Source organism: Lissotriton helveticus, chromosome 3_1 (genome assembly GCF_964261635.1).
Source record: "Lissotriton helveticus chromosome 3_1, aLisHel1.1, whole genome shotgun sequence".
NCBI lineage: Eukaryota > Metazoa > Chordata > Amphibia > Caudata > Salamandridae > Lissotriton > Lissotriton helveticus.
Window position 1 is genome coordinate 597,277,894 of NC_136061.1, and position 26,674 is coordinate 597,304,567.

General features: G+C 43.8%; 1 protein-coding gene across 1 annotated transcript in view; it reads left to right on the forward strand.

Annotated features, from left to right (window-relative positions):
* CPS1 (carbamoyl-phosphate synthase 1) overlaps positions 1-26,674 on the forward strand; it is a 161,772-nt gene that overhangs the window by 94,288 nt on the left and 40,810 nt on the right. Inside the window, exons 22-31 of the mRNA XM_078680583.1 lie at positions 3,102-3,243; positions 4,034-4,099; positions 9,258-9,321; positions 12,411-12,592; positions 15,487-15,681; positions 16,347-16,414; positions 17,556-17,631; positions 20,218-20,295; positions 21,233-21,340; positions 21,627-21,716. Coding sequence (XP_078536709.1) covers positions 3,102-3,243; positions 4,034-4,099; positions 9,258-9,321; positions 12,411-12,592; positions 15,487-15,681; positions 16,347-16,414; positions 17,556-17,631; positions 20,218-20,295; positions 21,233-21,340; positions 21,627-21,716 — 1,069 coding nt within the window. The remainder of the gene's footprint in view (positions 1-3,101; positions 3,244-4,033; positions 4,100-9,257; positions 9,322-12,410; positions 12,593-15,486; positions 15,682-16,346; positions 16,415-17,555; positions 17,632-20,217; positions 20,296-21,232; positions 21,341-21,626; positions 21,717-26,674) is intronic.

Consider the following 26,674-nt stretch of genomic DNA (forward strand, 5'->3'; position numbering starts at 1 on the left):
TCTTCAGAAAGGCAACAAAATCAGTTTATAATTGTAGATGGCCCGAAGTGGAATTCTACAATGTGGGAGCCTAAACAGAAGAAACGCCATTCTCCCATACCTTTACTGCAATATCTAAGAATTATTAAGTAGCTCGATCCAGAGGGTCTAAGTGTTTTTGTGGGAATGCATTTCTTAATGTTCCTATTTAAAGAGCAGCGGCTGTGCATTTGATAGCTTTAAGCATGATACAGCAGGTCTTAAACTATATCCTCTGTTTTTGTGGCTGCCAGTGCAGTTCTTTCAGGTTAGGTGTTACATGGGAAGTCCTGGGAAGTTTATAAATTAGGCAAGCAGCCTTATTTTGGATAACTTGCAGCCTGTGTGTGACATTATTAGGGAGACGTAGACAGATGTGATATAGAGCTGAGCCGACCCTCTTACCATTAGTCTTCCGATTCATCTTTTTGTGCGACTGAGAGGTGATGGTAGTTAGCACTTGGCCAAACACATTTAAATTAACAGTGTAACCCGTTTGGCTGCACAAAAAGGACTACAAATCAGAAAATAAAGTTACAAAGTTTTATAACAGTCAGGCTAATATAAATCAATATCAATACCATGCTATAAAGGTACAGGAGCACAACTGGAAAGCCGATCCTCCTGAAGACGTTCAAGTGCATCAGTAAGAGACAAACAAAAAGTTCAGCCACAGCAATACAAAGAATTAATGCAGAGTCTGGTGCTCAGAGAAGAGTCTTTGATCTTCTCTCCTAAACATGAGTAAAATCTAAAGTCCTCAAATCTGGAGTCTTAAAGGATCTAAAAAAGGTTGGGAAAATCCCCCAAAAAGCGGTGGGAAGTGTCAGCATTTAAGAAGCTCAGTCAACAGTTTTCTAGGGATAGGGAAACAAGTGTTAGCATAAGCCACACACGGCAAAGAATCAAGGGAAAGCCTAGAGGTCTGTACCTCTCAAACTCCAAGGAAAAAGTGGCCAACCTCAACCTTTGGGAACATTAGCTAATACCACAAATCTTTGGGTAACAACCATTGATCACACTATCAGGAGCTCCATTGTCCTTTGCATTCTCAGGTTGTAAGCTGATACATTAACAAACTCTCCCATGACTGTCCTGAAAACGACATTATCCTTGGGTACTTGCAGCTCCTTGGAACATTGCTGAATAAACTTGCCAGTTAATGCTCTGACTCTCCATGTTCCTTGTCAAGGTCTTCTTCACTTGCTTTCCATCCCTAATACAAATTGGCATCTACTCTCAAACTAACAAACCATGTGAACGTACCTACAAGGGAATAGTCAGGCTAGCAGAAATGGAAACAGTACTTTATGCCGAAAGAAATACAGGCTCATTCATGCTAACTTAAAGTATTAGCTCAATGGTGCATATTTAATATGTATGTGCACATTCCACTACAATGGATATGAAATGTCAGTACATTATACTCAGAACTGGATTCATGTTACATTCCAATAAATATGAAATAACTTTAAATGCACAAATACAAGGGTGACTAAGAACTGCATTATGAATACCAATGCGAAAACATTAGTGCATGCGTTTACATATATCATTCTCATTTCTAGTGTAAATACATTGTGGTAGTGTAAGAATGATTCTTATCAGGTGTCTAATGAGCTTATCATTTTAATAATGTTAAGGCACTCCATATATATGATTCCTAGTTGTAGTAGGGCACACACGTATGTAGTGCAAAGTGCACATCTAGGTTCTGTAGTTGTGGCCTGTAAGGGTGGAGCCAAAATTAAGCTGCTTACGGTGGAACTGGAATAGTTCAGTCTTGATTAGATAGTAGCCTTAATTACAGTTTTTAAGACTTCTAGTTGTAGTAGGGCAGGTACATTTCCTTATCAGTTTTATTTGATAAATACATTATGAAACCACCACTCCTATCAAAGAAGTCATCGTCAACCGACTGCCCACAAGTGGCATTCCGCCAATGTCTTAGTTGTAGGTGGGCCTCCCATTACAGTTGGCCAGTGACGGCTATCCTAGTGGTTCAATCTGTTGTTTAGAATCACAGTATTTCTTTGTTTGGCATTTAGTTGTAGTTGATTGTTGCCCATCCAGCTCCATATGCACTCCAGGATGTCCTGAAATTCTAATTGTGTAACTATAGAGCTGTCAAGGCAAAGAAGTAACTGCGAGTCATCCGCATAGTTCAGTCTGCATGCCCTTGATGGCAACTCCTTTATCAGGGTCCTGGCAAACATACTGAAGAAATGTGGAGATAAAGAGGAACCCTGAGGAGCTCCACAGGTTCATCATCAGTGACATCTTTAATGACATGAGAGAGATAAGAAATACCCCCCAAAAGTGCAGTGCCAATTACTCGTTTTCAAGTCAAATGAACACAAGTACACATTTATTTTTTCACAGACACACCCTACAAATATCCTTCTTGATTCCACAGGCCCACAGAGATTTACTCCCTAGTTTCCTTTCTAAACCCCATCCCATTTTTCGTGTGCCTCCCTCACGAGGATTGCAAAGGGATGTTTGAGCTTAAATTGACACCTAATCATAGAAAAAAAAGAAGCGGTGACTTTGCACAAACTTGACAAAAGTATATTTATTTACAAATTACTAAGTATACAAAAAAATCACAATTAAAGCACACGTGGTTAGAAATAAACACGGGAAGCTGCCAATAAACTTCTTAGAGGACTGGGTTCTCTTTTGAGCCCAACCGAAAAAAGTCCCATTGACTGTGAAAAACTGTATGGACGAGCAAATGATTTCTTGTGTGGTGAGTAATGCACCCCAGTTATAAATATATTTGGGCATAAACTTATTGTTATGTTGTTAGATGTCATGCCACTATACACTTCTGTGATGTCATTTTCTTGCTCATCGACTATTTATGGTATAAACAGTGCCATTGCATGCTATGGGGTTGCATTTATTACATGTCATTATTTTCCCACTATTATGATGTCATTATGGCTTGTGGGCCTAACACGTGACTGGCATTGCCCTAGCCCTGCTAGTCGTACTGGAGGCTGATGCCATTCCTCGGTTTGCCTGGCACCTTCTTGTTGCCTATGCTTCTGAAACTTTCTTCCTCTCTTGACCCACAGCGAGTCCCTTTCGGAAGAGACCCTGAGGAGAGCGAAGCAGATTGGCTTCTCTGACAAGAAGATTGGAAAGTGCCTGGGGCTGAATGAGGCCCAGACCCGTGAGCTTAGGCTCAGCAAGAACATCACTCCTTGGGTGAAGCAGGTAAGGACCATGGGTGCTGGAAACTGGCCTGCATCAGTGAATGCAGAATACTGACAGTGCACGTGATCTGGAACATGACACATTTTCTCCCTCCATCTATGTTTGCTCAGACACTATCTTAAATGTTCATCATAGATTTGTATTGGCTTGAAGCTTGCTCTGGGGTGTGCCATTGTAGTCCAGATATGATGCCTAGATGATAGGAGAACCTTTAATGGGAATGACTGTTTCCTCATCTGGCCCTGCATTTCAGAGTCACGGGGACTCTTAGAAAATCTCCCTCATATAGTGTAGACCAGTTTCCTCTAATTTCGAGATATGTGTTTAACCATACCCGATTCTGTCGCTGCAGCATGCTGGAAGCTCTCACTTAGGGATGACTTGAGGCTTGGAACAGACCTGATTTGGATAAATTGAATTCCTAAACTCTCATATTGGGACACCTTAGGATTTTGTTCGTCAAACAATTCTAAAAAACGTATTTTGAGAGCACATTGCCTTTCCGGACCCTGATCAGGTCAATGGGATATCCGCAGTTCTGAGTCGCCAATTGGAATTCCTAATCAGAATGACTCCCAACTCCTGCAGAGTTTTATCAGTAGCACAGCCTGAGTGAAGGCTTCCCTAGCACTGCTGATGAAATCAAGAACTGCATAAAACACTCTCTCTTGTTGGAATTCCCTTTGAGATAGTTGACAAATATGGCACTGCGACCTCTCAGGCGTATTCAGGATCAGTCACAGCAATCCACTGTGGCTCGCCTTTTGATGGATGATGTTTTTCTTTCCAGATTGACACACTGGCAGCAGAGTACCCTGCGATCACAAACTACCTCTACCTCACATACAATGGAAATGTAAGTTGGGTACCTCCTACATTTTTCTTCAACGTCAGTCTAGTAAATGTATCAGGAAGGATTATGATGATTTGTCTACTCCTAGAGATAAGATTTAGAGTCCCTCATAGACCCAGATACAGTACAGCTTTCACTCAGAATATCAGTTCTTGCAAACCCTGGTCCACGAGTTCTTAGATATTCCAATCAGAGCTGCTGTACAACTAAGAAAGCGCATCTCAGTCCTGACTCAAACATTCCAAGTTAGGACCTCACCTAGCCCTGTCAATGCACCTCAGCCCTGGCCCGCCATGTTCAAAGATTCCAGTCCATGGCCTCACATAGCTGGTTCTCTGTCCCTTACTCTTTAATTAATTAGTTCATTAATTCATAGTTATTCAAGGGATGCCCTTACACAGTTGCGCTAATACACCTGAATCTTATCTGCACCCCTCAAATGATTTAGGTACGAGAGTCAACCCTCAGCTCTGCCAAAGGACCTTGCAGCTATCAGTGGAACAAATTCCTGCATTTTTGCCTTTTCACTACATCATTAATCTTCTGCACTAATGCTATAGCAGTTTTGGAAATGATGTCATTCTGCCACCGACTCATTGCAGCCACCTGCATCAACAGGCGGTGCTACCAGCAGAGCTCTCCTACCAAACTATAAATAGGGTGGTTTAGACTTGCCTGTCTCCCTCTATATGCTACACGATAAGTGCTGTCATCATACATGATGTGGAATGTCTTACCACATATGTTCACAAAACAAAGTGAACAGCCTTCCATCCACACCCCCTATGTGGTGTAGCTTGCTGCCCATGTAGGCCATCGCTTTAGTGTTCCACATAGGGTGGTAAGCGGTATATAAATGCTGTATTACAATACAATGTCTCCAAATAGAAGTGGTCAAGTGTCCAAAATACCTCTAATTAACAATTTGGTCTCATCTGTATGTTTGTCCTCTATTTCTGTCTAGATGTCAGCCTCGTTTTGTCTCTATTCCTCTCTCTCTCTTGTTTGCTCACTTGCTCTCATGTTCTGCCTAATCATCTTCTCCTTCTGTTATGTAATCTGTCTTTAAATAGTTCTCTTTCCTAAACCTTTGACCAAATGATATGATTATCCTCCTCGTTGTTTTCTGCCTTTTGGCTAAAGATGTGCCTTTCTCTGCCACAATGGAGTGATTGATAGTGCCCTGCCCTGCCTGGAGAAGGTGACCACCGTGTTTGGAGTGATTGCCTGCATTGCGCTGTGCTGTGGCTCGCGCTTTCTATTTTAATACTACCCTGTTTTGCATTTCAGTTTATTCTTGTTTATTCCCCCCTGATTTTAATCCGCTGATGCAGCGACCCCCCCTGGCCCTTACTGCACATAATTGTAAGTCAAGCACCGCTACTTAGCGGGTCCGGGCTCCGGGGCTCCTTGGGTCACGTGACGATGACGCCATCTTGGGAAGGCTGTTCCCTTCCTTCTGTTTGGGGGTTAGCGCGCTAGCGCTTTTTACCGCCACGCGCCTATTTAATGCTCGCCTGGAGCGGAGCGGTCTAGCGCAGCGGTCGCGCCTTCGCTACGCCTGAGTCTTGCCAGAGTCCTGCCCGTCTGCGCCCGTCAGCGCTAAGGCAGGGCTAGGGCAGGGGACTCTGGCTCCCATAGGATGATATCTGCTGAGAATGTACGTAAATTGCGATACGAGGTAAGATACTGCCACCATGGCACCTTGGATCCTCTTAGTGGGCCTTTTCAGTGTCCCACGTGTTCTTTTACACTCCCGACGCCTCTGCCTATTATGGGTCTCCAATCTAGGCCTACAGCTGCCTGCAAACCAAACGTTATTGCAGGCACAGCCATTCAATCTGCCCTCAAAATTTGTCACTTGAATGTCAGATCTCTGGCATGTCACTATCAAGAAGTATTCTCCTTGATTACTGATGACAATCCGGATATTTTTTTTTCCACCGAAACTTGGCTGCATGATCAATCCACGGCTGTCATGAATTTAGCCCTTCCTGTGGGATACACCATGCACTCCCTTCCACGTAATGCTAGAGGCGGAGGCATAGCAGTGGCGGTACAAACCTGCTACACCTGCGCCTGGAAACCTATCACCATAGCAGGATGTGAGAGTGCGTATTTTAACATCTCAGTGAATCCCCACTTTACTTTTTCGGGACTATTAATCTACAGGCCCCCCGGTCCGGACGGCGCTTTTCGTCAAAGCCTCCCGGAGGTGGTCTCTTCTTTAGTCTTGAAAACCGCTAATTTCACGATCATTGGTGATCTTAACCTGCACATGGATGCCCCACATTCTAATCCGGTGTATAGTCTGCTAGCTGATCTCGAAGCTTTTCAACTAACTCAAATGATAAAACTACCGACCCACATAGGCGGTCATTTATGTAAATGTAAATGTCGTATACTTGTAAAGCGCACAGCTGCCCCAGCAAAGGGGCGTCCCGGCGCTGTATACCGCTGGGGAACCCGTCCTGGCTTTCCCTGTGGGATGGTCCCTCCTGGGAATCCCCAAGGTGGAGCCAGGCATCCCCGGCGTTGATGGGGCCGTTGTAGAGATTAGGCAAGCTAATGCCCAGAGTTGCCGAGTGGGACCCCAGGTTAGAGTAGGCACCGAGGCGAGAATTGTCGAGTCCGCTGACCCTGGTCCACGACCCTGCCGCGTCGGGAATTGAACCCTGGTCCCGGGCCGACTTCTGCTCCCGGGTCTGCCGCCTCTAACCAGTGACCCACACCACTCCACATCATAGTGATTTACTGGATCCTTTTGTGACGAATCTCGCTACTAATATCACAGTGCTCCATCCTAGACCTATGGCCTGGACGGATCATTATTTGATTGAAATTCTCATTACCACTATCACTTCTTCTCCTAGAAGCAACTCCCCTGCCAGTTTTAGACGCCCCTGGAGAAATCTGAATTTAGAGCATTTTCACCAGCTTCTGATGAAACATCATCCTCTACCTCCCATCGAAGTCTCCCGTGGCTATGATAGCTTCTGTGAGTGGCTAAATCACTCACTAGATATGCTTATACCGGCTAGGTGGAGTAAGACCAGATCTAGTCCTTCTAGCCCTTGGTATGATGAATCCCTTAAAAAACTTAAAGCCGCCTGTAAAAAAGCGGAACGTGCATGGCGCAAAACCTATGATGCTGACCTTAAATCAGCCCACAGGGTCTGCATCAGAGTGTATCATCGGGCCATATGCTCAGTTAGGGCTGCCTTCTACTCTCAGGAGATAAAGAACAGCACGAATCCCACCAAGGTTATCTTTAGGGTATGCAAGGACCTTACAAGCAAAAGGACTGATACTACTACTCTTGAAGCCTCCATGGCACACTGCGAGGATTTGGCCTCGTTTTTTGTAGAAAAGGTGGAGGCCATTTACAGGTCATTCTCCCAGTTTCCTAGCAGGGATAATACATCTGTATTAGTGATCTCTAAACCATTGCTGATCATTCCCAGTCCTACTCTGGAGGAGTTCAAAGCCTTGACGACAAAAGTCAAATCCGGTTCGCCAGATGATCCAATGAGACCCACTCAATTCCGGGAACTTGCTGAGTGCTGTTATCCGGCCATGCACAGTCTCATTGATCTGTCCTTTAACACAGGCAGTGTTCCCACTGCTTGGAAGCAGGCGACTATCATTCCTATTCTTAAAAAACCTGCCCTTGACCCTACTAAACCAGAACATTATCGACCTATCTCCCTTCTCCCCTGGCCAGCCAAACTAGCAGAAGCTCATGCTAATTTTATTTTAGCATCCCATCTGCAGGAAGCTAAGATATTGGATTATTCCCAGAATGGGTTCCGTGCGGGCCACAGCACGGAAACTGCTCTCTTGGCTGTGGTGGAGCATATTAGGAAGTTGCTGGACCTGGGTCAGACGGCGGCACTGATCCTATTGGATCTCAGTGCCGCCTTCGATACGGTTTCCCACCAGATTCTTTTACATCGTCTGGTGGAGGCAGGAGTTGGAGAGGTAGCACTTGAGTGGTTCCGCTCATTTCTTAAGGATCGCACCTTCAAAGTTTCTACCCCTCCTTTTGTCTCTGCTCCTCGCCCTATTCTTCAAGGTGTCCCCCAAGGATCGGCCCTTAGCCCTACCTTATTTAATTTATATGTTCAGCCGCTGGCGGAGGTAGCCCATAGTTTTGGTCTCTCCTTGGTGTCATACGCCGATGACACGCAGCTGGCGGTGGCACTCAATGGTGATTCCAACATGGACGCCCCCACCTTTCAGTCAGCTCTAAAAGCTGTGGCAGGCTGGATGGCGAACAATCGACTTCAACTTAATGCCTCTAAGACCGAGGTTATCATCTTTGGTAAGGATAGAGGGTTATGGGGAGATCAATGGTGGCCATCTGAACTAGGCCCTGTTCCCACTCCCGTGGATGAAGTCAGAAACCTCGGGGTGTGGTTTGATGACAAACTTTCTTTCACCTCCCACACTAAACGTGTGGCAGGCACATGTTTTGGTACTCTGCAGTGTCTTCGACCTATTTTCAAGTTTTTTGATGCGGACACCAGACAGATCATAGTCCAAGCTCTGGTTCTTACCAGACTGGACTATGCTAGTTCTCTATTTTTGGGCCTGAATCAGGCAGAGTTAACTCGCCTCCAGAGGGTTCAAAATGCGGCGGCCAGGATGCTGGTTGGCCTTCCGAAGTTCGTCTCTGCTCGTCGAACTATCCAAGATCTCCATTGGCTACCTGTGGGGCAAAGAATTAAGTTTAAAGCTCTCTGCTTAACTTTTAAAATTCTTAAATTAGCTTCCCCTCCCATTCTGTCGCAGACTATCCTTCATTATGTCCCCTCTAGAGCCCTTCGATCCGCTGGATTAAATCTTGCCATTGTGCCACGCTTCAAAAAAGCTAGAATGGGCGGACGGTCTTTTTCAGTGCTGGCGGCAGCTCTCTGGAACTCTCTGCCTGCCCCTCTCCGTTCCATTCCCGACTTGTTCCAGTTTAGAAAGGCACTAAAAACTTTCCTATTTTCTACAGTTTAGTTCCTATTTTCTGGGTCATCACTACTGTGTTGTGTTACACAATCTCCAAAGCGCCGGGACGCCACTTGGCTGTGGCAGCTGTGCGCTATATAAAATAAAATAACATAACATAACATAACAGTGAATCATAAGTTACTTTTCCTTTTTTTCTCAGGAACATGATATAAAATTTGATGACCACGGCATGATGGTGCTCGGTTGTGGACCCTACCATATTGGTAAGATACTTTGAGATTTTTCTTTAAGAAAGGTCCTCGCCTAATCAGACTTCTGCAATTAAATTCATATTGGCAACTGAAGTAAACAGAACACTGAGAAAATTGCAGTAGACTGAAAATGTATTTGTACAATGAAGTTAATCATGACAAAATGGTTGGACCATTTTGTGATGTGTATTGTCTGGTCCTCAAGTCAGATGCATTCTCATGGGTTAGTGGTCTGTTATATTGACCAGTAGTTGGGTTGGGTAAAAGGAATGGTCCTTGAGTTTGGTGGGTTGATTAGCCCTCAAATCAAGAGTGCTGACTATTTCTCATGTTGCATTGACTTGCCATTAGGTTGGGTGTGTTGACTGGTTTTGCGTTGTGAGCATTGCCAAATTTTCATTCAGGTGAATTGACTTGTCGACAGATTGAATGCAGTGAACACTGCTACCGTTCTGTGCCACTTTTTGACTAGGTTTGCACTGTACAAATAACACACACATACTTACTTAGCTCAGGAGTATTGATTGGTACTCAGGTTTGGAGCGTTGACTTTTCCCTGTGTTGGGAGCATTGACTTGTGTTTAGGGCTGGTGCTTTCGCTGATGGCGTTGGCAGATATCCAGGGTGTGTGCAGTAGCTTGTCCTCGGGTCACATGCATACCTTACATACTTTCAGAGAAGGTAGAATGGTTTCATATCTTGGTTATGTCTTAACCAGCTTGTGAGGTTGCACGTAGTGTGTATATCTTTGTTTCCCTGGTAAGCAGTTGAGCAGTTGAGCCTCCACCTGTTGAGTCTCCACCTGGCTAACTATTGACATCGAAGATCTGTTCTTAGCCAGGCCATAACTGTGACGAAAGCAATTCTTGAAGTGAAGCATCTGGAGCTTTATTCATTGTTTGGGGTGGATGGGGTACGAAGACTCCACTCCTACAGCACATTTCCAGAGCATAAACTCAATGTGCGGAGGCCTCAATGTGGCACTTTCTATGTACTGTAGTGTTAGGCCACTGTACCAGGACAAATTCCGTAGCATTTGAGGGAAATGGGTGGATGGACCTGGATCATGGCGTAAGAATGCCAGTACCAGAATGACTCGTCCCTCACATGGTCAGCACTGTGGAAGAGGTTTTTGAGATTACCTCCAAAAATACTGTCTTTTGGTCTCATCGACACTGGTATTTGTATTAACATTTCTTGATAAGGGGTCAGTTGCAGCTCTGTGTATATGGTACTGTATATTTTTCAAATTGAGTCAGGTTCATGCTGTAGATAAACTGATTTGCAATAATGTTAAATGCATTTTGTAGTTTAAAGATATGTTGATTTATTATTACTTGTACGAAATTGGAAATGTCTTTATCTAAACACTGCGGGGCTTATTTACAAGCCCCGTGAGCTGCCGTAAGTCACTTTTTTTCTGTTTCTGCGGTGTAGAGCCATATCTACATAGTTGCTGTGTTGCCTTACACTGTATCAGGGAGGACTGCCATGGGTGTTGCAGTGGATGTTCCCACACAACTCTCATGGTATTTGACACATTTCCCGATTTACAACACAGCGTAGATGTGAGAATGCGTCGAAACCGTGTGCAACCTCAGGTTAGGCGTAACGAATGCTGGCGTAACGATTGCTTTTGTGCAGGAAAGTGTCCCTTCCTGCATGAAAATAATCATGCCAACAACGCAGACACTCTTGCACCAGGTGCAAGCATGCCTGTGTTGGTGCAACCCAGCCATTTGTGCACCAGCAGTGGAAGAGGACAGGAATGTGCTGTATCTCATAGATGTGGCGCATTCATGTCCTTTTTGACATGCAGCGCTGCCCTGTGTAAAATTGTTGTGAATGAGCCCCTCGATATCATTGAATACTTTTGATCGATTAATTGATTGTCTTTTGTTTATTTTCGAAAACAGTCATCAACATACAGGGTATAGATTACCTTTTGCTTTAGGCTTTCGTGATATTGTGTCTCTAGCCACTATGTTTAAAGTCAGTGCAGAGTGTTGTCTCGTCATTTCCTTATGCATTTTATAATATATAATGCTACTGATCATAAATATAGGACATTAGGTCTCATATTTGAAAACTCAGTATTCTTACCAGCTGAAATGTCTCACAGTGCTTAAACCATAGGTGTTCTTGTTACTCGCTCAAGTTTACTAATGTTATGAAAATGAATAGCTGACACTGATAAATTCACCTTTTCCCAAACCACAGGCTCCTGCATGATGACAAGCCTTTGTCTGTCACTCTCTACCATTTCCACTCATCAGTTTGTTCTGGAGTGTTTTGTGTTTGTGTCAAGATATGAGTCAGACTTTTTTTCGGGCTTCAGATCTTCAGCCACATTATGTGGCATGCTGCATCAACTGGGCGAATTAAGGGGTGTATACATAAGTTGGAGAGTACCAAATACTATGGTTATTAAGGCCTCAGATTCTGTAGCCATCTCATTAAAAGCCCCTCTCTCTGTCCCTAGGTTAGTGCTTTTAAGTCTTCCTGTAGACCAGTCTGCCTCTGGTTCTAGTTTATGACCCTCAGGGGCCATGCCGCAGCTTGCAATCACTGTCCCAGAATGTACTGTGGCTCAACCTTGACAAGGACAATATTCTTTTCTTTGCCTTGGGCCCCCCACGATCCATATAACAAAAGGGGCCCCACAAACGTCTGCGGTCTGTTCTGCAACGCCAATTACTCCGGGGGAGGAAAAAGTGGGTGCAGGGTCCCATTGTACCACAGGGCATTTTTGTTACTGGGAACCATACCAGACAGAAGCCCAGGGTTCAGCGATTGGTCAGACCGTCATACTCTTCTTTGATTTTTGATTATTTATTTCCTATACATTCCCTCGACCCTTTCCGTGTCACCAGTTTCTTTTTCTCATTTCCCTTTCGTTTTCTCACTCTCTTCCCTTCTTCTACCTCTTTTATCACTGTTTCTAGTTTTCTCTTTATGTTGATCTGCTTACACTATTTTACCACCTCTGTTCATGTCCTTGTTTTCCTATACAATGGTCCTCTTTATCAGTGTCTTTTTACTGATGGTTTTTGTTGTCATCCTTCTTCTTTCCTGTGCCCTATGTGTCTTACTCCTTGCAGGCAGCAGCGTGGAGTTTGACTGGTGCGCGGTGTCCGCCATCCGTACTCTGCGCCAACTTGGAAAGAAGACTGTGGTGGTGAACTGCAACCCTGAAACCGTCAGCACGGATTTCGATGAGTGCGACCGGCTCTATTTTGAAGAACTGTCCCTCGAAAGGATCCTGGACATTGCTCACAATGAGGTAACCCTCCAAAAAAGAAGCCTCCTTTCCCACACATAACAGAAAACAATCCACCCAGAAAAGCAAAAAGCAAGACATTGATTGAGCTTTCTACAACATTCCACAAAGCCTTTAGAACCTGAGTTAGATAAGAAGACAGTTTAGAACAACTCACCCATCGATACATTCCAATAAGAAATGAATGATGGAGAATTCTAGAACAATCCAACTACGCATACCAATAAGGAACAGGTTAATTGAGCATTCTAGAGCTATTTATTTAAAAACATAGAGAGCGTTCTGAAGCAATTGGCGTAAAAACATAGATAGGGAAAAGAGTGAAGGAGTATTCTGGAGAAATCAACAGGGAACAGAGTGTAGTAGTACTCTGGAGCAATCAATAGGAAAAAGAGTGAATAACTATTCTGGAGCAATCAATAGGGAACAGAGTGAAGTAGTACTCTGGAGCAATCAATAGGGAACAGAGTGAAATAGTACTCTGGAGCAATCAATAGGGAACAGAGTGAAGTAGTACTCTGGAGCAATCAATAGGGAACAGAGTGAAATAGTACTCTGGAGCAATCAATAGGGAAAAGAGTGAAGGAGTATTCTGGAGCAATCAATAGGGAACAGAGGGCCATATGTATCAAGCTAATTAGCATGCGAATTTCGGCCTTTGCGAATGCTAATTTGACAAATGGTATGTATCAAACATGTTTGATGCAAAATAAGGAATAGCAAAATTTGCAATTTCTTATTTTGCGATTGCACTTAAGGAATCGCAAATTTTGCGATTCCTTAAATGCAATGTATCAAACAAAAAATATTCAAAAAATGCCATTAAGGAGTCGCAAATTACCACCAACTTCTAGTTGGTGGTAATTTGCGAATTCTTTTCAAAAAGCTTTTTTCCCAAAAACAAAAGGTGCCAAATGACGCCCATACATGCCCTTAGGGCATGTATGTGCGCCATATGCCCCCAAATGTCTTTTTCAGGGGTGCAGCAGGGTGTTCTTGAGACACCCCTGCACCCTTGAAAAAATTCCTAAATTGCGATTAGGAAATTGATAATCGTAAATAGCCCATTCATTTCTATGGGCCTCCTGGCCCATAGAAATGAATGGGTAATTTGCGATTAGCAATTTGCTAATCGCAAATTAGGAATGGTAAGGAATCGCTATTAAATAGCGATTTTGTACATACATACCGTTTTGCGAATTCCAAATAGCGATTCCTTAAAATTCGCTATTTGGAATTCGCAAAACGGAAGTATGATACGTATGGCCCAGAGTGAAGTAGTATTCTGGATCAATCAATAGGGAACCGAGCGAAGGAGTATCCTTGAAGAATCAATAGGGAACAGAGTGAAGGAGTATTCTGGACCAATCAATAGGGAACCGAGCGAAGGAGTATCCTTGAGGAATCAATCGGGAACAGAGTGAAGGAGTATTCTGGAGCACTCATCACAGTCATAGAACTAAGGAATGGAACGACAGACCCCACAGAACAATTCACATAGGCATTAGGGGCATATGTATCAAAGGATACATTTGCGATTCTCAAATAGCGAGTTTTAGGGAATCGCTATTTGAGAATCACAAAACGCTATGTATGTAGGATGTGCAAATAATTTTGCGAATCCAACATATTCCTTAATTGCAAATCGCAAATTGCGATTCGCAATTAAGGAATAACTCCCCATTCATTCCTATGGGCATAAAGGCCCATAGGAATGACTGGGAAGACATTCTCAATTTGCGATTCTCAATTAGAGAATTGCAAATTGAGAATGTACTTTCAAGGGTGCCAGGTTGTCAAAAGGACACCCTGTTGCACCCCTGACATGTGCATGTGTGCACATGTGCCCTAAGGGCATGTATGTGCGCCGCAGGCACTTTGAAAAATGCAAAAAATGTTTTTTTTCAAAGAAATCTCAGGTAATTTGCAATTTCTTAAGAAGAAATCGCACAACGTTTGTGCTTTTTACATTATTTCTCATAGGAATGAATGGGAAGACATTCTCAATTTGCGAATGCAATTTCAAGGGTGCCAGGGTGTCAAAAGGACACCCTGTTGCACCCCTGAAATGTGCATGTGTGCACATGTGGCACACATACAAGGGCATGTATGTGCGCCGCATGACACTTTGAAAAATGCAAAAAAGTGCATTTTTCAAAGAAATTGCAAATTACCACCAACTTGAAGTTGGTGGTAATTTGCGATTAAATCGCACAACTTTGGTGCTTTTTACATCACATTTAGGGAATCGCAATTGCGATTTCTTAAATGCTTTCGCAAAATAAGGAATCGCGAATTTTGCGATTACCTATTTTGCGAGGGCCTTTTGGGATGATACATCCCAAAAGGCTTTTTCCCGCTTGTAATCGGGCCGATTCTGAGAATCGGCCAGTTTGCGAACGGGAAATGGGCTTTATGCATATACCCCAGAACAAGAAATGAGATGGTAGAATGAATCTTAATGAATCCACTCAGAAATACCGAACTGAGTGATGGAACATTCTCGAGCAATCTACATAATCTAGAACAATCCATATAAACAAGAAACAGGTGATGGCACTTTAAAGAGACATTTACAGACATTTACGTAAGGAACTGAGCGATAGTACAGTCCAGATTCAATAAACATGTGCATAAGAATATAGAGCGGAGCAATGGAGCTTGCTACTAGAACCTACATAGGCGAGTGAGCATACAAGGCAACAGTTTTCTTGAGTTTGTTTAATTGAACGCACCTGCTATCTCTGTTTCTTGATGGTGGGGTAGAAAATCCCCTAAGAAGGCCACATTGCCTGAATATACATGAGGACAATGTTGTACTAATAAAAGACTTACCAACAAAACCTCTGAATTCAGTACCTTTCCCCTGACTTCAATATCTTCCATGTTCTCTCCAGGAATGTGCCGGATGCATCATCTCCGTTGGAGGACAGATTCCCAACAACTTGGCTGTGCCCCTTCACAAGAATGGAGTCAAAATCATGGGGACAAATCCTCTGCAGATAGACCGAGCCGAGGATCGCTCCATCTTCTCCGCTGTCCTAGATGAGCTCAACATTGCGCAAGCCCCCTGGAAAGCCGTCAACTCTTTGGTATGTTGGACAAAGTGGTCCACATATGTCAGTTGTAGCCTTTAACCTCTGGGTGTGATGTGATATCAAAAATTAAACTCAAGCCAAGCAAAGTGGAATGTTCGAATCCGTGGCAGACTGTCCAATGGGTACTTTTTCGTATTTACCAACAGGTTTGCATCTCAGAGTGGCTGGTAGAGTTGCACATGTCAAGTACTTTGCACCAACTTTGCTGGCCATTCAGGGGCATCAACCTTTAGGGAAATCTCCAAATGTGCAGACATGTTGTTCTCTGTTCCAGAGACAGAACATCTGTAACAATATTGGGTTGTATAACTGTACACCTTAGACCAAGAGAACATTAGAATCCACCTTGTTCAAAGAGGAGATACTGTCCCATCTACTGCCCAAATACTGCAGGGGGCAAATCTCGAACGATACCATTGTAGATAACCCAGAACATAAGAGGGAGCTCGACAAAATGTTGGCCAGAAGTAAGCTATTGCTCTTCCTGGTTTGAGCCATTATAAAGCTAAAAAGAAGGGCTATTTTCCAAAACGTGTTGATTAACGTCATGACTCAATTAATTTCCACTTACATCTTTTAAAGTTGGCTGCTGTTGCCCATGGACAGAAATGAATCATCTGTTTATAAATGTGCTTCTTTTTCGTTCCATCCCTGAATAGGATGACGCTCTTGCCTTCACAAAGACCGTGGGCTACCCCTGCCTCCTGAGGCCTTCCTACGTTCTAAGGTAACTTTTGAATCATTTCCGGCCTGAGACTGACAGACAGTGGGCATGGTCACAATATATTGCCTCCAGTGAAGTTCAGGCATTCTCTTTCCAAATGAAATTTTAAAAAGATGTGGCGGAGTAAACTCTCTCCATGTCTGCTTGCATTCCTGTGGGTTAAATAAACAGGTTCACAGTAAGACTCTCAGGTTCCTCAGAACACACTATGAATCCTGTTTTGGATGAAATAATTTCTTTTGCAGGACCAGTATGTTAAAATATTAATTTCGTAGCCACGATTGTGCTCAAAATATCGACCAGTTTCACCGCCCTTCATAAGTAATTTCTTTAAGAATTAAAAAAGGGTGATAGCCCAGTATCTTCTTTCGTACTTCCAGAAGCAAACTGTATTGCTTAGTAGTCAACACTAACCTGCTAGCTAGATATCTTGACAGTATTCACCTGCAACAGTGAGGCCCTATTTAATTGGTAGTAGGTTGCACTATTTTGACACCCTTTGTTTGTGAGTGGTGTATATATATATATATATATATATATATATATATATATATATATATATATTTATATTTATTTATTTATTTATATGTATCCAAACACTCCGTCACTCCTCTGCATTCATACCATGGGCAGAGACGGACCACGTAAACGTGCTGCAGTATTTTTATTTGCTGTTACTCTGTCTGACGCCTTTCGGTTCGGAAGAGCCTTGATCACACACACACATATATATATATATATATATATATATATATATATATATATATATATATATATAGTCATTGTTAAGGGGAATTGAATTATATGAATGGTATATTGACATTAGCTCAAACACTGACAATGTTGCGGCTGAAGGTTGGAGGGTTGACTCATCACCACAGAACTTTAGGGCTCAAGGCGGGCCACAATGACTTTAAGATTCAAGAATGCGAGCGATAACCCTCACAGTGATTGTTAAACGAAAAAACTGCAGTGATTTTCAACCTTGAAACTGGGATCTTGTTGCAGGTACGCTAGACCTGGAGGTGAGAATTGCCTTTCCTCCAAACACATATCAAGAAATAGTCCTTATATTATTAATAAATTAGACAGGGACATCATTTTACTATTCTCCCAGGGTATTGATGACTTGACTTTCTTCCAGTGGGTCCGCCATGAATGTGGTATATGGAGAAGAGGAGCTGAAGACCTTCCTGGAGGACGCCACAAGACTGTCTCCGGTAATGTGCACAGCAACCTCTTCAAGCAGACTTTACACAGCATGAATGTTATTTATTATCTTTGTAGTTTTTGCCAAACTCTGCAAACTATTGATGATCATTTCAGAGTGCCGAGCAAGTGGGAGAGATGTGGTAACAAGAAGTACAAAACAGCGGGCATTTGTCAGTTGTCATCAGATCAAGATGCATGGAGCAGATCACGGATCATTGTAGAGGGTCGGAAGACATAATTTATTGGCACCACAGATCTTCCTTATGTGGGATGCTGCAAGCCCCACTGGTTTTCAGCTCAAAGACTTGTTGGGATTTAGTAGCGTTTTATGCTACCTGCATTAATAACATAAACACTTGATTTATGGGGAAAAGGGATTAGTCCAGGAGATACACAAGAAAAAAACAAGGGCCTAGTGGGTGATGACACAAGGTTTTGGGGTGTTGACTTCATATTTTACAGTAATGCACTTACCTAAATCCTGGATCGCCTGTCTCTGACGTCGTTCTTTTCCTCAAAAGTCACTTCCTTATGAGTCGGCTAAAATGCAAAGCAAACAATTATTGTGTCTTAGTACATTGCCTATAAAAAAAGTCACAGAGAAATCTTAACTAACATGAGAGAAAATAGCCCTCTGCCCCTCAGGTTTAATCGATAAAGTGGAAAAAGAGCAACTTGTTTTTATGAAGTTACAGAGCCCATTTATAAGCAAACTGGAAGATTTTGGAAGTCTTGTCTTACACCCATAAGACAAACACTGGAGCAGGTGATTTTTATTGTAAATTTGTACATAAACCGAGGACCTGCCAATTAGACTGCAAGGATGTTGAGCAAGCCTTTTGCACGTGGACATGCACAGCCTCCCTGTTGCTCTCTGGGCGTTTGCTATCAGACAGTTTAGATCTTTCTCAGCCTAGATCTTCAATCTAGGAGAATGTCCTACTGCTTTGCTCATGTCAGTTTCACATAGGTCACACATATGCCTCAGCTCATCTTCCTTGCGTGATTTTAGAACATTACAATCAACAGATGTTTATGTTATGCTGACTGAGAAGAATAGAGAAATCCACTGTGATGCCCGACAGAAAAGAAGCACTTCCTGCCATCAGCTAAAATATACCTGCGCCCTTGGGCTTCTGTATTAGGGATAGGCATCAAGAATCAATATTTTTTTCCCATTTCCCATGCCAAGCATGCATGTGTTCTAGGGAGAATTTGCATGGCATCACCTGTACCTAGATTTTCAGCTGAAATATCTGGAGCAGAGACCGTGGGGGCTCTGGGGAAGTAGTCATTTTCAGATGTTTCCTTTTTCTCGACTGCATTCTTGAATGTGAGATAATATACCCATGTGGGGGTTGTGGACTACTTTTCCTCATTTTTTTTACTACCTCCTTTTTGTGTCAAACGCATGCTTCACATTTATTCATCTTCTAAGCAGGGACCATCGATCTACACAGCTTAAAAACGCAGGCAAGGAAAGTGATTATGTTTCCCTCCTCAAACAGTTTGTGGAACTTGTGCTCGTCACTGTGGAGAGTTTAATATCTGGGTTTGGAAGGTTTGGATTAAAGAGAGGCCTCAGAGATTGAAAGAATGATGACTACAGCTGCTCTGAGGGATCCAAGAAATTGTTCAACATAAGCTAAGCTGATCTCCACTAACAAGCAGTGGTGCGAGGGTAGAGCTGGGTCTCACCGGTGCCACAGCGAGGGACGTGGCTATCTGTGGTGCAACCAGTGTAGTGCCACTCAGACTCTGGGCTGCGAGACGCCCTTTGCACCATATTATGGATGCTTTTTACATTGTGGTGCTGTGTGCTGCTGTGTGCTGCTGTGTGCTGCTGGTCTGCTAGCTCGATATTAGTGATGTGCACTCCTGGTCTGATCTTACAGAATGATGGTAGGACTTTACACTTATAGCTTGATAGTATTGCTGTGTGCTGTGGGCCTCATATCTTGTTGCTGGTGATCTGATAGCTCTATGTTGGCGTGGACTGTGGCCGGTTCCGCAGCTCCTTGTCGTAGGTTGATGGTAGAGCTGACCCCAAAGGTCTACATCAGTGGCATTGCGCACTACTGACCCATAGCTTGGTTAATAGTGGTGAGAGTAGCTGGTCACTTAGCTGGACTATGGTGCTCTGCCCCACAGGTCTCATAATTCAGTGGAAGTGTGATGCGCTGCTCGTCCCATAGTTCACTTTAGACCTCTGTGCAGTGCTGTGCATTGTTGGGCTCATGTGCTGCTGGACTGAAAATGGACACGCTGTGCTTTGATGGGTCGATGGCTCTGTGGAAGGACCATGTGCTGCTGATGTCGCAGCACAGTGGTGGTGGATTCAACATTCGTGCAGCAGGGTGGTTAATTGCTAGCAGGTCTCTTCAGGCTTCCTAATTAACTAGACATTGAAAGGCATGACTGGGACTAAGTGAAGGAGCAGAACACATCCCCGGCACAAAACCACGCTCTCTCCCCTTCCTGACAGATTGTGCTCCCCAGGTCAACCCCAGGAACCCTACTCAGCCAGTCCTGTGATGGAAGCCTGGACATTGTCTGCAGTGTGAGTAACAGACTGCTCTCTTCTCCTGATACAGGAACACCCGGTGGTCATCACCAAGTTTGTTGAAGGTGCCAGAGAGGTGGAGATGGATGCTGTTGCCAAGGAAGGAAGGGTAAGTAAGGTGGCAAGGTTGAGTTGCCCTGTCTCCTTTCTGCTTGTGTCATTCAAAGAGCAGGCGCAGCTGAGGTTGGTCAAAGAGCACCTTAGAGAATATGGGCCTTCGTTGAGGAAGGACAGAAGACTTAAAAAGACATTCATTTCCATCAAGAGAGTGTCCTAGAATGAAAAAAGGAGAAATACAAGTTTGGTGCCCCAAAAATAAGGTTCTTCTCAGCTTCCTGTTAGCGGTTTAACGGACATTTTGCCCCTACACTGAGCAGGTGATGAATGTAGGGGGCCCTGTGAGGGTGGTGATGGAAGGAGGGGAATGGGGGAGTAGGGGGTAGAAAAGGAAGATAAGGTCCAGCAAGGGGATTCATGCTTCCACAGCCAGAAAAAAATCAGTGGATGATACTTGGGTGCTGTTGCAGCCAAAGCTTCATGTCATTTTACCAGATGTAATTACCACCCAGTAAAACCGGGACTTCCCAGTAAAGCCAGGTGCAGGCACACCAGCCACACCTGATTGGGCAGAGCAGATTCCATATGGTAACTTTACTGCGCCTAGCTCATAATCAGGACCAATTAGTGATGCTCGGGTCCCACCTTGGCTTCAGGAGATACTCATCCGATCAAACTAATCCCACAGTCGTCTTTGTGCCTTTGGGTCACAGTTTGTGAGGAAACATAAACAGAGGTAAATCCAACGCAGGGCATCGCTTGGCATCTTCTTTGGCTGTAATACGGCAAGGATCACCCTGAGGTTCAATCCTATTGCAGGTCATGCTCAGGGCCTTTTCTGGCCTTGGTAACGCCCCGAAAGTCCAAATCCATCCTAGGGGGTCTTTTGCCTCCTTTAGTCGTGTGAGACTAATGCAGTCGGATGAGGGACCCCGCAGTATCTCTGGCGATTAATTTAGTCATTTAACCTGAAACATTTTCTTTCCCAGGTCATTTCTCATGCAATCTCTGAACACGTGGAGGATGCTGGGGTGCACTCTGGAGATGCCACACTGATGATACCCACCCAGACCATCAGCCAGGGCGCTCTTGAAAAGGTCAGTGCTAACATCTAAGGAGCACTAAGCCAGGAGAGGCAAAGAGAGTGGATGATCATTGTAGAAAGTCAAAGGTCAATGTGCTATAGTAAAGTAGGGTAATAGTGGTACAAATGTGTCAACATTTTTTTGGATAGGTAATTGAACTGTATTTTGGGGGAAGCTGTGTTTTATTGTTATTTTGCTTCAGAAGTAGTTTTGACCAGTCGTAGACATAGATTGGGGAGCAAAATTTGATTTTCAGAATACTGAAACTTTGCTCACAACTTTCGCTATTACTTTGTAGGTTAAAATTGCCACCAAGAAGATTGCCAATGCCTTTGCTATCTCTGGACCTTTCAACGTGCAGTTCCTGGTGCGCGGAAATGATGTCCTGGTAAGTACTGCTGTCAGCAGGATAAATAATAAGCATGGGCCCAAAATCCGTTCGGCTTGCGAAAGTTGCAGATTTTCGGCAATTTCGCAATCCGCAAATCTCGTGAAATTGCCGAAAATTTGCAAATTCGCTCGCGGATTCTTTTTTTTTTTGATGGCCAGCTCACTCAAGGGACCCCTGCGCCCTTCAGCGCGATGCAAGTAACACACACATGGTCACTGGAGACCACTCTTCTGGCACTTTACACAGTTCGCGGGAAAATCCACAAACTCATGGATTTTTTTGCGATTACGCGTGAAGTCGCAGACCGCAGATCTGCAAAATTCGCCCATACTTAATAAATAACCTTTTATAACATAGAGTAGATTTATCACGAGTCTTGACACATTGCAGGTGGCAGGACAGGAGAGCGTGAGGTTAGACACTTAATCCTAGACACACATTATCCAACAAGCCCAGCTTCCCCATCCACACCAGCTTGACATCTGGCCAATCACACAACTAGTGTTATTCAGCGGCGCCGGCTCAGGTAAGCATGGTGAGGCGGGGTGGGGGGCCAACAGACTACGGAATCGGTATAATTAAATAAATAAATAATACCTATTCCGTCGTCTGTCGGCTTTCCTCCTGCTGTGCCCTGGCCCGCCCCACCACGTTTACATGAGCGGGCTGCCGCTGGAATTATCAATGGACAATCATGTTGTAAGAATATCTTTACAATCTGCTCCCAACTGTGTCTGCCTTACTTCCAGAAAAAAAAACTATAGCACATACTGTTTGTGCTTCAGCTTAGCAGAGGGAGTATTTCAAAAGTCCTATCCTACACTCACCTCAAATACCTGGCTCACCTACACACATGCCTAAAACTAGAGGTGTGTGAAATCTGCCCAATTTGATTTTGCATAATTTTTCAAAATTTCAGGTAAATTATGTGAAATTAAAATGCAAATCCCTCATCTAGCGGTCTTTTTGTGTAAAATGCACCCTCACATCACTTTTTGAAGCGAGGATGCATTTCCCGCTACAAAATAGCACAAAAACGCAATTGCTGCAAACAGCCAATATTTTTCTATTATTTGTGTCATTTCTTCACACCTTCAAAATACTTTAGTCACCAAAGTTGGCTTAAGTATGTAATGTGGTATAATGGCATAAATTTGGTTATTTCACATAAGAAGTGGTACATTAAATTCCTGTAAATTAAATTTTGCTCGGGCCAACATAAAAACTGTCCTTGGTTTTTTTATTAGGATAAATCAGTAATGCAGAACAATGTAATTCATATATAAAAAGTGTTCTACCAGAAGAATGAAATATAATGAATCAAGAGATGGGACAATCCAAATCACATACAAAAATCATGTCAAAATGACAAAAAAGAGACCGGTATCAACATAAATGATGATAGATTCTTTGTATTTCACCCAATCCACATAAGAAAATAGACTAATCAATCTAATTTGGAACAAAAGTCGGTGCTCCGGGTGATGGCACAGTGCAAGTACAATACAGTGAGCGATACAATACAACAATAAGTTGTACAGAATAAATATTTACAATATATATATACAAGGTCTATACCCATAGGATACATGTACATTAATAACAAACCCAATGATATGGGCATTTGAGTTTGAAAGTCCTTCAATTAAAGATAAGGGTAGACCCATGCAATGTCAACGTCTAGACCCCCTCACAAAGAACAACTGGGGTCTTCATCAGGTCAAAAAAATGATAGAAAGTAATCCAGCCAACCCGGATCAGAATGTCACAAATTTGGCAGTAGTAACTTACCTTTGTGAATACTAAAAAGTAGTAAACTTAGACCTAAGTAATAAACTTAGACTGGTGCTGCCACTTCTGGATTCAGGGAGAGGTGCCCCATTGCTGCGAAAGCAGAAAAACCCTGATTGGTCTAGAGCAGAGTTCTTCAATCTGTGGGGTGCGCCCCCCAGGGGGGGAGGGGGCGCGACAGCGTCTCAGGGGGGGGCGCACTCTCCTCCCGAAAATCTCACCTTTGTCCTCTGATTCTTCAAAGGAACATCAGGGTGGAGCTGCAGGGGCCCTAAGAAGGGGTGAAAACCATTAAAGCCTAATTAACAAGAAAAAGATCTTTTAAAGACCTGTGAAGTACTCAGGCGGCTGTGTGCACTGGGAAGCTGTCTCAGCCAGGCTGCCACACACGGGGTTGGTGGGGGGGCTATCCTGGTTAATTCATACAGCTGAAATGCTTTAGCTGCAGTGGGAGGCAAGGAGCCCCCTTTGCTAAAACTGAAAGCAAGGATTTCAGAGCTGAGGAGACTCCTTGCCTCACACTGCAGATGAAATGAAGGTCTGTTACTTGCTTTAAGTTTTAGCAGAGAAGGCTTCCTGGCTCCCACTGCAGCTGAAGGGATTTCAGCTCTCGGAATTTACCCCGTCCAGGGAGGGACAGCTCTTCCCAGAAAGGCGACAATGTTGCTTTTTAAATTACACTGGCAGGAGTGCAATGATCACAGGGCTAAAACGGTTTTAAGTTGCCAAAAGACAAATCCCAGTCAGGTGCTTAAACAGCCTGCAAATTGCTTCTCTTGACACTAAATATGAGTTATAAAGAAGTATGTATTAATTCATGATGTGACTTTTCTGTCTTTATTCCCTTTTATTATCAGTCATATCATTCAGGCAGCCGTAGAACACAATTTAAAGTGCTTTCTATTTATATTTGCTGTTCAGAGTATGCACAAATAAGTGCTGAAAATAGAGCTTTAGGTGACTGCTTATTTTTGTACCACCTGGGACATTAAAATAATGAGCTGGCAACCCTAATCATAAAACTGGAAGTTTGTTGCAAGATCAGCCAAGTATTTATTTCCTCCACCCTCGATCCCTGGTTAATGCCATAATTGCAATAGCAATAGTTTAACACATCTGAAACCCTGCGCTGCCGTCAATAGCATGCTGAGTTACTGCAAGTGTCTGGGAATACACCCTGCATTCAGACAACTTGCTCCAAATTCTCACCCTTCACATTCATGCTCACCCTGCTCTCACAGCGATCACAATCCCCTCATACTGACCCCCATGCACTCAGACCCTGCACTCAGTGACTTCTCTGCCCTCACAATGCACTTGTGTGGTTTTCCCTGTACCTCAACCTGCAGCCACACAAGCACACTACCCACCCTGAACTCATGTGACACTTCACTCACCTGTCCCCCTCACTGCTCAATCTGCAATCTCACTTAAACACGCCCATCACTAACCATGCATTCATTAGTCCCACTCTGCACTAACATGCACACCCAAATTCATACGGTCACCTCACTCACCCTGCATTCACTCCACTTACCCTACTCTCACACTGTCACATACCTCACTGTGCACTCACATGAGCACTCCTGCCACCCTCACAGCACAGAGGGTTAACCTGCCTGCTACAAAGAAGGTGTACCATGCAGATCAAAGAACTGAGGGGCATATGTTCAAGGAAGTTGCGGAGTGAGGCGTTAGCAGTCATGGGTTAAGGCCTCTCTCCACCACTTCAGAAATGGAAGGCTGCACCATATTTACAACAATATGGTGCAGCCTTGCATTTCCCCTGCGCTGGCGCTACACTTAGCAGTGTAGGGCCAACGCAGATAACATTTCACCATAGTGCAAGGGTGTGTGGGTGCAGGGAAAAGATTGTTTATGTACAGGAGGGGGACCTTCCTATACATAAGGAGGGGGGCCTTCCTGTACATAAACAATCTTTAAATGCCATTTGTCTCACTTTGTCTCACTTCCATGTGTGCTGCTTAATGCAGCACACACAGAAATCACAAAATGATTTTTTTTTTAAGATTACAAATACAAGGCATTTAGCTTTTTCCATGTGTGCTGCACAAGGCAGCACACATGGATGAAGCAAAAATGAGGAGAAATAATGCATTTTTTCCTAGTTTCGCCAGCTTAAGACCAGGTTTTCCCTGTTCTTAATTCTAACACTGCCTCACTTTTACGCTGCTCTTGTAAATAGGGCGCAACATCAAAATCAGTGCCTGTTGCAGTGGAACGCCCACTGCAACACCCACTGCCCACCCTTTCACGCTAAGCATAGCATGAAAGGGGGGCTTATTTATAAGGCAGCGTTAAGCCAAGTTAAATGGCTTAACTCTGCCTTGTAAATACGGCAATGCCCCTATCGCCACCACAACGTCGTAAAAGGTGACGGTGTGGTGTCCATAGGGGCTTGTACATATGCACCTGAGTATGATGAAACTATGAGTAGCACTATAAAAAAATGTATATGTTTGCCAGAAAGGTGCTATAGAGAGATGAGATGCATTGTTGGTGAGTGGTAGTGAGGGTAGTCATGAGAAGGAGGAAACACTCATTGTTTTGAACATTATTTGCTGGATATGGCCCAGGATATGCCGGTTGCGGTCGATTTTGTAGTGTACCAGATTCCAGAAATTTCTGTCAGGTGGTGGGGGGTCCGACATTTAAAAAAATTCAGCTGGGGGTGCTCAACCTCCAAAAGTTTGAAGACCTCTGGTCTAGAGGCTGCATCATGAAGACACATCATCCCTGAGGAACTGGCCCAGAGTACACAACTTAATTACCAGCGCACAAGTTTGCACCTGGCCCCGAAGGGTGCCTCTGTTAAAGACTAGTATCACTGCACAGGCAGGCCTCCCAGACTTCAGACAGTGGTCCATGTATTAATGTAAGGTTGCTGTTGCAGCCCCACCGAAGTGAAGCCACCGCTGAGAGTCAGGTACTTGAACTGTACCCACAGTGCAGTTTCAACTGGAACCTTGCACGTCCAACTGGAACCCCAGCCAGCAGGTAAAAGTGGGGCTTAGTCTGCAACTGGAACAAGAGACTTGACGTGTTGGATGCATAGACTTAAATCTTTTTGCAAAGTAAACGCAAGGCATAAAATTACATTGAACTGCGTTAGGCATTTCGTTTGTGGGGTATTTGAAGTAATC